At 41.2% G+C, this 11883-nt stretch overlaps 1 protein-coding gene across 10 annotated transcripts in view; it reads left to right on the forward strand.

Moving 5' to 3' along the window:
• The window catches only part of LOC110488933 (glutamate receptor 2), a 57910-nt gene that overhangs the window by 39858 nt on the left and 6169 nt on the right, over positions 1–11883 (forward strand). For all 10 annotated transcript variants that reach the window (XR_005035945.1, XM_021561411.2, XM_021561413.2 and 7 more), the window contains 10 exons: positions 3849–4045; positions 5883–5936; positions 6474–6632; positions 6904–7071; positions 7474–7578; positions 7908–8015; positions 9197–9403; positions 9560–9927; positions 10968–11166; positions 11319–11566. Coding sequence is in view for 9 of the 10 variants with exons in the window: in XM_021561411.2 (XP_021417086.1) it covers positions 3849–4045; positions 5883–5936; positions 6474–6632; positions 6904–7071; positions 7474–7578; positions 7908–8015; positions 9197–9403; positions 9560–9927; positions 10968–11166; positions 11319–11566 (1813 nt within the window). In the remaining variant the exon portion in view is untranslated. The remainder of the gene's footprint in view (positions 1–3848; positions 4046–5882; positions 5937–6473; positions 6633–6903; positions 7072–7473; positions 7579–7907; positions 8016–9196; positions 9404–9559; positions 9928–10967; positions 11167–11318; positions 11567–11883) is intronic.

The following is an 11883-nucleotide window of genomic DNA, read 5'->3' on the forward strand; positions in this document are numbered from 1 at the left end:
GCCCCGAGCTCAACAACAACTTATACTGTTATTGTTCAAAAATACAATATATGTTTCCAAACCATGTTGAGAAACAATGAGGAGTGACACCTCCGATACAGAATTAGTATAACACTCAGAATGAACCCACAGTGCCCTTTCCCTTTATCTGCATGCAATTGAATTGGGGGTTTAGTCTGGAGAGAGAGGTAATGCAAGTATAGGTTCACACCTTGAGTACAGTGTTCTATATTCTGACTGAACTCAACGTGTGGTTCATTCTATCTACAATGGATTGAATCTTGAATTAGAATCTAGGGAGATGTTCTGGACGTGTATGTGTGTTTCGGCTCTTCTCCCAGCCTTTGCCCCCTCTGTGGGTGAGAGACAGCTTCTCTGACAGCCTCTGACGATCCTTCAGCCTCACCACTCCTCCTCTCCCAAGGGGCTAGCTGTCTCCACAGCCCGTCTGTCAGCCATCCACTACCCGCCATGATGGAGGGAGGCTGCATGGGAAATCAGCCCGTCTCGACGCCCAAACTGTTTGGGAAATGGAAAATGAAGGAGAAACCACATTGGTCTATTGTTTTTATTTGTTGGTGATGTTTTTGTTGATATTAAGAATGGCATACATACTAGGCCGGCACAATGTGGAATGATAGGAATATTTTTCACGGAAAGTTCATTACTGGTATGGTATGGTGTTTTCACTTCACCTACAGTATGTTACCTGTAGATATACTGTAGTATTGGGTGATCTGTGTCTAAAGTACAATACAGGGTTTGAGGAGAAAGAAGGAAATTGATACTAACGTATTAACACAGTGGGACTGTGTAGACAGAGGTGCAGTCATGTGAAACAAAGGGAAAAACACAATGAACACAATAATTATTGACTCTTTACATATAACTATGCGGTGAGTATAGGATTCAATCATCCTGTCTATAACAATTTTTCTGCTTAATTTCTAAACATTTTTATTGGAAATACAGTGGGGCAAAAAAGTATTTAGTCAGCCGCCAATTGTGCAAGTTCTCCCACTTAAAAAGATGAGAGGCCTGTAGTTTTCATCATAGGTACACTTCAACCATGACAGACAAAATGAGAAAAAAAATTCCAGAAAATCACATTGTAGGATTTTTAATGAATTTATTTGCAAATTATGGTGGAAAATAAGTATTTGGTCAATAACAAAAGTTTATCTCAATACTTTGTTATATACCCTTTGTTGGTAATGACAGAGGTCAAACATTTTCTGTAAGTCGTCACAAGGTTTTCACACACTGTTGCTGGTATTTTGGCCCATTCCTCCATGCAGATCTCCTCTAGAGCAGTGATGTTTTGGGGCTGTTGCTGGGCAACACAAACTTTCAACTCCCTCCAAAGATTTTCTATGGGTTTGATATCTGGAGACCGGCTAGGCAACTCCAGGACCTTGAAATACTGCTTACGAAGCCACTCCTTCGTTGCCCGGGGGGTGTGTTTGGGATCATTGTCATGCTGAAAGACCCAGCTACGTTCCATCTTCAATGCACTTGCTGATGGAACGAGGTTTTCACTCAAAATCTCACGATACATGGCCCCATTCATTCTTTCCTTTACACAGATCAGTCGTCCTGGTCCCTTTGCAGAAAAACAGCCCCAAAGCATGATGTTTCCACCCCCATGCTTCACAGTAGTTATGGTGTTCTTTGGATGCAACTCAGCATTCTTTGTCCTCCAAACACGACAAGTTGAGTTTTTACCAACAAGTTATATTTTGGTTTCATCTGACCATATGACATTCTCCCAATCTTCTTCTGGATCATCCAAATGCTCTCTAGCAAACTTCAGACGGGCCTGGACATGTACTGGCTTAAGCAGGGGGACACGTCTGGCACTGCAGGATTTGAGTCCCTGGCGGTGTAGTGTGTTACTGATGGTAGGCTTTGTTACTTCGGTCCCAGCTCTCTGCAGGTCATTCACTAGGTCCCCCTGTGTGGTCCTGGGATTTTTGCTCACCGTTCTTGTGATCATTTTGACCCCACAGGGTGAGATCTTGCGTGGAGCCCCAGATCGAGGGAGATTATCAGTGGTCTTGTATGTCTTCCATTTCCTAATAATTGCTCCCATAGTTGATTTCTTCAAACCAAGCTGCTTACCTATTGCAGATTCAGTCTTCCCAGCCTGGTGCAGGTCTACAATTTCGTTTCTGGTGTCCTTTGACAGCTCTTTGGTCTTGGCCATAGTGGAGTTTGGAGTGTGACTGTTTGAGGTTGTGGACAGGTGTATTTTATACTGATAACAAGTTCAAACAGGTGCCATTAATACAGGTAACGAGTGGAGGACAGAGGAGCCTCTTAAAGAAGAAGTTACAGGTCTGTGAGAGCCAGAAATCTTGCTTGTTTGTAGGTGACCAAATACTTATTTTCCACCATAATTTGCAAATAAATTCATTAAAAATCCTACAATGTTATTTTCTGGATTTGTTTTTCTCATTTTGTCTGTCATAGTTGAAGTGTACCTATGATGAAAATTACACGCCTCTCTCATTTTCTTAAGTAGGAGAACTTGCAAAATTGGTGGCTGACTAAATACTTTTTTGCCCCACTGTATATGTTTGTATCCCAACTGTGAAATATTGCAATATATTACATTTTGTGGGCTTTGAATCGTTATTCAAGGCGATTGATTTCTGTCCTACGCGTTCAGTTCCAACCGAAGGGTATTCTATCAGGTTTCTCTAGCGTTCATGGTATCAATATACTGTCGGAATCTGTTTATTGACAATGCTTAGGGTTTGTGAATATGTAACTTAACACTCTGTTGAGGTTTTTAAGTGGCAGTAGTTTAGTAAAGCTACTGTATAGTGTGGTGATTCCTGACTATCCCAGGTAGATACAAATATTTCCTAAAGACATAAAAGTATGAAAAGAGTCTGAACATGCAATGAACCTGCATCCCAAAATATTAACACAATTATTTCCACTCTGTGAAGATGCTTTCTAAAATACAGTATGTTTAAATTTTACCCAATGCATAGGCCTAATAATTTACAATATTGACCATTAGCCGGGATTCTCTTGTTGCCTCGCGTCAGCGCATGGTGAGCGGAGCTTAAATCAGAGCAAATTCCAATTATCTTCTTTAATGGGCACCGGAGAAACAGTTAACCTTAACTGAGTCATAATGACCCTACAGTAATCATGACTTATGTGTTCTGAGGAAAATGCTTGCCTCCATCTACTTTCTTCACAAGCACCCCCCCCCCAACATCTCACCTTCATGAACACTGCTGCCCTGTCGTATCAAATAAATTAGCTGTAATTCACCATCTAGGATGAAATGCTCACACCATTTAATATCAAATCATGCTCCAACTGCCCTCTATGGAGGTTGAGATCAATGCACACTACTCTTGTACTGTCATTAAACAGGGTGGGACACAAGTAGAATAGGAACATTAGAGTTGATGTAACAATTGACTTAAGCCTTGGCCAACTCTTTGTAGAGAATTGTACAGAAAGAACGGGGCTGAGGTAACTGTACACAGGAGTAATTCTTACAGTATGATGAACTGGACTGTGTGGGTCTTATAGCCAGACAGTGTGGTAGTAGAACTGTGAGTTACATTTCACCACAAATGTTGGTTGATGTTGGCTCCTCTAATGTCATATATCCATATATTTGCATGGATATGAACCCTACAATGAACTGTATTCATGGGTCATGTTCATTAGAACACACCATAGCAAAACATTTTGCGACAGAAAACAAAAACAAGCATTTCTTATTGGAGTAGTTCAAATAGTGCCTTCTCATCTCACCCAGTTTCAGAGCATTTTCTTCAGTTTAATGACGAATGAACATGACCCTGTTGTCTGTCCAGGTTTGACCACGCTGCAGGTGGTGCTGGACACGGCTGCGGAGAGGAAGTGGCAGGTGATGGCCATTAACGTGGGCAACCTGAAGGACGAGAGGAAAGACGAGGCCTATCGCTCCCTCTTCCAGGACCTGGAGAACAAGAAGGAGAGACGGGTCATCCTCGACTGTGAACAGGACAAAGTCCGAGACATTATGGAGCAGGTACAAGCTTAGTATGTGTAATGCAGCGAGTGAGATGTTGTTGGCGTGTGCTTGTGTGTTTGAACTTACTAGCCTTGTGGGGACCAGAAGTCCTCACAAGGATAGTAAAACAAGGAATATTCATACAAGTGGGGACATTTCCTCAGTCCCCACAAGGAAAAGGGCTATTTTAGCCTTAGAATACAACAATGGAATTAAAAGGCATAGAGATTCACATGAACAGGTTATTTCTAAACCTTCCCTAGACCCTGGGATAGTCCATTGAGTAGTATTTAATGCAAGCAGACATGTGTTTAACCAATGCCCATATTCACCCCGCTGTTGCATGCTAGAGCTTTTGTCTGAGAGGAAAATAATCCAACCTGGTCACACTCTTCTGCCAAAGCAAGTCACTTAAAATGCATTTTATTCAAATGATTCTTCAAATCTCTATATGTAACTGGATTTATAAGTGGAGGTGTTACTCATGTGGTGGGATTAGTTGCAGGTGTGTCATTTGAGATAGTCACTAAAATGGTTTTTTAAGGTAGTTACTGAAATGGGCTTCCTGTTTTAGTTTCGGTACTGACAAGTGATAACACTGGCAGGTGGCAGTGGGTTATGACTTTTAATCAAAACAATTGTACACGCTACAGGTATAATGTGGAAATATGATAGTGCTTAGCATTTAACAGAAATGTAGGTTCATTTTAGTTTTTTAACAACTAATTGACCGATGTCGGTTCAATTATTTACTGACTTCGGTTCAAATATTAGAATTGCGTTTTGTTCGTTTTTTTTCTCTGCGAGCTCAATGAGCAGTTTCTCCAGAGATAAATCAGATCCAGCCTGAATTGTGCGATGTAGTAGGGAGTTGTAGTTTCCAACAGGACAATATTCTACATAGTTTAGCGCAAACAATGTGGTAAATAACTTCAAAGACCATAATCCATTGCGCGCCTACTTGTCCGGTTGGTGTGGGCAGAGATCTCTATATAATGACTAGATGCTCATGTCTCCGCCTTAACAATGGGAGTTTTTGTTCCAAAAGAAGGAAGTCAGGCAAGCTTAGTTCCAAAATAAGCCATAGAAAAGCATTGGTCTCATTTTGGACAGATTTTGGCGAGAGTGAAACCTCTCGCTTCGCCACTTCCTCTCTGGTGTGTAGAGGGAGAGAAGAGATGAAGAATGCGCGATCGAGAGGGATAGAGAGCAGTTGCTTTGCGCGGTATCCCTACCGGAAAATACATGATCTAAGTGATTGATAGTTGGTATTCAGCAGTCATAAAAGTATGCCTTATTTACTTTAAAAGGAACTACTAAAATAGTGATTTTGTCATACAGCATAGCCAGCAGCTCTAGATGATGAGAGGATGACTTGTAATGAAATAATAAAGTAATCAAATATAACTAATGTAATATACACAACAACAAACATTATTTTATTAAGGTAAAGTAATGTGAATAATAGGTGGTTAATATATGATAAGCAGTAATAGGCATCAACTACCATCAAGGGACTTTTATTAATAGTTTTATTCTGTGTTTTTACAGCATTCAATCCACATAATACATAGCGCATTTATTGTAAAGAATAATAATATCTAAACCGAAATCGTAAACCGTGATAATTTTTTGATAATCGAACAGAAACCGAATCGACCTCAAAAAGCACTTATCACTCCACACTAAAATATGACAATGGATGTTTTTTGTGTTTGGTAGATAGAGTTATAACTCCACTGAAGTATTCCATTTTCATTCTCAAACATGATTGCTGTACCATGAGGAATATGATTACTTGGTTTACACGTCATTATGGTTTCTGTTCTGTTTCCCTATCTGATGTTGTCCCCAGGTCATCACCATTGGCAGACATGTGAAAGGCTACCACTACATCATTGCAAATTTGGTAAGTCTTCACACCTCTGTTTAACCAGCAGTGGAATTGTAATCTCAGGAAGAACAAAGTGATTTGTAAAATAATTGATCAAGCTCAAAGCATCGTGATAAGACATTGAGAACATTGTCTTCCAATTGAACCCCCTACGTATTACACAATTAGTTAGCTTAATCTATTAAATCATCCTTTTCCCGTTTTTTTTGGGGGGGGGGAGGGGGTTGTTGACATTTCGAAAGCTTGGGACTATAAGGTTCTATCTGCAAAAAGATGATTCTGAGATAATTGGCTTTAAAGTCCCGAACCCTCATTGGTGTGATGGTGTCAGAAATGTTTATCTTTTGAACTTAATAACATCAATAATTATTAATGGTTTTATTCTGTGTTATTACAGCATTCAATCCATTGAACAGAACGAGGTTATGTCAATATCTCAATTTTGACAAAAATGCAGATGGATCCTTATAGTCACTCCCAAGCTCTTGATTTGTATGATGGCAAACATTTCCATTTTATCTCCTTAATTTGATTTCTTTGTTTTAATTTCAGGGTTTTGTGGATGGGGACCTCTCCAAAATCCAATATGGCGGAGCCAACGTGTCAGGTTTCCAGATTGTGGATTTTGATGACCCGTTGGTGTCCAAATTTGACCAGATTTGGGAGGCTCTGGAGGAGAAGGAATACCCTGGTGCCGACAGTAAGATTAGGGTGAGTAGATATAACATTGGGTTCGGTTGAGTGGCACTCAGCTAGAATTCTTCTGTCTTCAGGGAGCTGTGAGGTGTCTGCCGATTAAAAATGTTCCTCCCCCATTCTCACTCACTCACTCATACTGTGTGCGTGCAAACGCAGGAACACAGCCGCATGCCCACACACAGACACGCACACTAACAAGTCGTTAGTGTGCTTCCTCCCCCTCCCCTGTGTCCCCATATCCCCCCACACAATCACACACCCATCCCCCTCTGTTCTATTGCAGTACACATCTGCGTTGACCTACGACTCAGTGCAGGTGATGACGGAGGCCTTCCGCTACCTGCACAAGCAGCGCATTGACATCGCCAGGAAGGGCAACAACGGCGACTGTCTGGCCAACCCCGCTGTGCCCTGGGCGCAGGGAGTGGAGATCGAGCGCGCACTCAAACAGGTGATAGCATGGGGTTGCCGTGGCAACGGCTGTCTGGCTCTACCACACACACACACACACACACACACACACACACACACACACACACACACACACACACACACACACACACACACACACACACACACACACACACAGAGAGACTGAAGTATAAGGACACACACGTACACACTCACACACATACGCATGCACACACACACAAACTCACACAAACACATTCTCCCCTGAGCTAACAGTGACAATCGTCTGCCCACACACAATAGTCAGCCTCCAGCTTTAGAGCTTAGACAACGCAATTTGATTCCAAATCTGTGTGGAGAAACTGAATTGGTTTTGTCTATGACAGAGGTATTTAATTGTGGTGTCTTGCAATTCTGACAATGTGCTTTTGTGTCCTTTTAGGTTCGTGTGGACGGCCTCACAGGGAACATTCAGTTCGATCAACATGGCAAACGAGTCAACTACTCAGTTAATATCATGGAGCTGAAAAATAATGGTCCTGTGAAGGTATGCTAGTGTTTCTGAATATGTCTAGAACATGTCAGAATCTTAATAGATCAAGGTTGTATAATATATGACAGTCTTTAATGTGTTTGTCTGTGATGGAACAAGACAACAGCACATCAGAACTGAACCAATAGAGCAAAGATCTAAAGACACGACATTGGATGAAATTGGCCTACAGAAATCAACCATTTTTTGCAGAGAGCATAAATGACAGAGAATTTATAACATGGCTGTGTAGATGCTTCAGTCCTTTCCCATCATGTGAAACAACAACACTGTCTCATGACATTATGGCATTGTTCATTCACTATTCATTATTTCCTCCACAGATTGGATATTGGAACGAAGTTGACAAAATGGCTGTCACAAAATCAGACGTGTTCCCGAATGACACAACAGGGATGGAAAACAAAACTGTCATTGTGACCACAATCTTGGTAATGACTTATCATAGACTCTATTCATACTAACTGACTCATGAACACACAACAATTTGATATAATTTCCTTTGATTAGTTTCTCACTTAGCAATTGTTACTAGTCCATAGAATCATGTATTTACGACATTACAGTGTCCATATAAAATCAAATAAAATTGCATTTGTCACATGCGCCGAATACAACAGTAGACCTTACCGTGAAATGCTTACTTACAAGCCTTAACTCACAATGCAGTTTAAGAAATAGAGAAAATTGACTAAATATACTAAAGTAAAAAATAAAATAAAAGTAACACAATAAAATTACAATAACGAGGCTATATACAGGGGTTACCGGTACTGAGTCAATATGTGCGGGGGTACAGTTTATTCAAGGTAATTTGTACATGTAGGTAACGCATTGCCCCCCCCTTCCCCTCTTCTACAGTGCAGCTACTCTCTGTTGTTATCGTCTATGGATAGTCACTTTAACAACTCTACTTACATGTACAGAGTACTTCAACTAACAGGTGCCCTCGCACATGGACTCTGTACCGGTCGGTACCCCTTGTATATTGTCTCGCTATTGTTATTTAACTGCTGCTCTTTAATGACTTGTTACTTTTATTTCTTAATCTTATCCGTATTTTTTTCAACTGCCTTGTTGGTTAGGGGCTTGTAAGTAAGTGTTTCACTGTAAGGTCTACCTACACCTGTTGTATTCAGCACATGTGAGTAATAACATTTGATTTGATTTCAGTCGTGCTTGGCCACACAGTCGTGGGTGAACAGAGAGTACAAGAGTGGACTAAGCACACTGAGGCTGTCATAATATGGACACCGTACAACATACACAAACCAACCCATAGTTGTCTAGGGGCTCTATTCATTCAGATTTGCAAAAGTTCAGCTTTACAGCATGATTGAAATTTAAAGGCAACCTTCCTGCTTTATCAGAGACTTCATTCACAGTAAATGCTGCTTAAGTCGGCTCAATCGGAAATTACCTTAACATCTCTATCACAGAATCTGTAATGCTTCAGCTTTCCATATTGAATAGAGCTCTAAGTCTGTTACAACATTAAGTTTGTGAAACTATTCATTTCTCTGTCATTGTACAAAGCTAGCATGTATACCATGATGTAAAGCCTAAAGGCAAGCATACTGGACTGAACAGTATTTGTAATTTTCTCCCTCAGGAAGCCCCATATGTAATGCTTAAGAAGAACGCTGACCTTTTTCTAGACAATGAAAGATACGAGGGCTACTGTGTCGATTTGGCCGCTGAGATAGCCAAGCACTGCGGCTTCAAATACCAGCTGAAAATTGTGGGGGATGGAAAATATGGAGCCCGAGACGCTGAGACCAAGATCTGGAACGGAATGGTGGGAGAGCTCGTCTATGGGGTAAGAAAAGAGATGCATGGACCTTCTAATACTGATCACATCCAATGACCTGTTGTATACAAACTATTGAAACATTCCCAGTAGTTCCCTTTAAACACAACTAAACCTTATCCTGTTTCCCTAGAACAATAAGCTCCTTCCTCCTCTCTTACCCAGAAAGCTGATATAGCCGTGGCACCGTTGACCATTACCCTCGTCCGAGAAGAAGTCATTGACTTCTCCAAGCCCTTCATGTCCTTGGGGATCTCCATCATGATCAAGAAGCCCCAGAAGTCTAAACCTGGAGTCTTCTCTTTCCTGGACCCTCTGGCCTACGAGATATGGATGTGCATCGTGTTTGCCTACATCGGTGTGAGCGTGGTGCTCTTCCTGGTCAGCCGATTCAGCCCATACGAGTGGCACACAGAGGAGTACGAGGATGGCCAGATCCAGACTAATGAATCGACCAACGAGTTTGGGATATTCAACAGTCTCTGGTTCTCCCTCGGCGCCTTCATGAGACAGGGCTGTGACATCTCGCCAAGGTGGGTCTCAAACTGCCTCCTGATTGTACATTGTTATGCTGGCTCACTGTGATTTACTAGTATTATTTGATTTGATCTTCTGGCTCAGTTTTAGCAACCTGGCAAATCATACTACAATGGCCATCTAATCATCTCTCCCTCCTCCTCTCCCCTTTAACTATTCCCCTGGTTGTTGTATTAAAAAATGGCAATGTAATCTCAATCATTTTACCCTGTAAAATAACGAGATAAAAATATACATTAACGATATCCCTACAAACTTAATCTCAGGAAAGGACACTTTGATTTGCTTCCTGTAGAAGCCTTGAAGTCCTTGTGCGCTCAACATACAGCATAATACTTAAACAGACTAAAATACCATAGGCCCAGTCATATTACTGATTGGCGTATAGCGATTTAATGAGGTGCGAGTGCAGCAGATTATGTTAAGCAGGCTACCACTTTGCACCAGAGAGGGGACAGTCAGTCACATGAATTCTGGGAGATTTGTCATCAACCCTCCTCCTACATATCCACTCCCCCAGTCATGTTGAGTCAGGAAAGATAAGCTGTGGCGTCAATGTGTAGCTGTTCCCCACCACATCCCTTTGTGTATGAATGATACTTGCTGATGTATACTGGGAGAGCTAACTTCGTATATTTGCTCCAGGCTGCTCAGTTTCAATAAGTTTATGGTCATAACATTTATTTATATGCCCTCAACAGATATGAGTTTAGTGTGTGTATACTTCATCTTGAATTGGCATGTATGGATGTTTGGTTTTGGAAAGAGGGATTTGATTGATCTTTGACCTTTTGCATGTTGTAGTGACCTCTCACTTTTAGAAAGTGTGTACTCAATATACTGACACCATGTACATATTGTAATGGTTTGCAAATGTTTTGGAACAGTTATTTAGTAAAAATGTTGGACATCTTTTGTAGACCACCAAGCCAACACAGCCTTAAGCCATGACCCATCAAAATTGTGGCCCACCAGTTGGTTTGACAATCCATTTTGGAAACAGGATCTAACCATTTATATTTGTGTTCTTCACTAGATCCCTCTCTGGGCGTATTGTGGGAGGGGTGTGGTGGTTCTTCACCTTGATCATCATCTCCTCCTACACGGCCAACCTGGCTGCCTTCCTCACTGTTGAGAGGATGGTGTCGCCCATTGAGAGTGCTGAGGATCTGGCGAAGCAGACCGAGATTTCCTATGGAACACTGGACTCCGGCAGTACCAAGGAGTTTTTTAGGGTAAGAGAAAGACAGAAATTACCAAGTATTTCCTTAGGAATCCAATGGTAATATGTTAATATGGTAATGAACATGAATAACTTAGAAATGATGGAACATATTTGTTTCTTCTTAACTGATAACTGTGTATCTGTCCTCTCTCCACCCTCCAGCGCTCCAAAATTGCCCTATTCGATAAGATGTGGACTTACATGCGGAGCGCAGAGCCCTCTGTGTTCGTGAAAACCACAGCAGAGGGGGTGCTGCGGGTGCGCAAGTCCAAGGGCAAATACGCCTATCTGCTGGAGTCCACCATGAACGAGTACATCGAGCAGAGGAAGCCCTGCGACACCATGAAGGTCGGCGGCAACCTGGACTCCAAAGGCTATGGGATCGCCACGCCCAAAGGATCCTCATTAAGGTGGGTGGAATAGTATAACAATGTTGTTCCTAATGTTGTTATAGTATCCCACCTACCCTGATGTAGCTTTGCTTATGTGTTCTGGTTTGTATAAGGAGATGAGGTAAAACCCCTTAAAATATAAAAAGCCTTGCAATTTATTGTAAGTCGATAAATTGCAAACAAATTTAGAATATTTTAGCAAAAATTTGAATTATTTTTTTAATGCATTGTCCATTTATATATGGTTTCTCTATTTAGAATGAATTCTATTTATGACCAATTTGAATGATTAATAATGATATTGATAATGATAATGCCACATCCCTATTATCCAG

The sequence above is a fragment of the Oncorhynchus mykiss genome, chromosome 14, assembly GCF_013265735.2.
Source record: "Oncorhynchus mykiss isolate Arlee chromosome 14, USDA_OmykA_1.1, whole genome shotgun sequence".
NCBI lineage: Eukaryota > Metazoa > Chordata > Actinopteri > Salmoniformes > Salmonidae > Oncorhynchus > Oncorhynchus mykiss.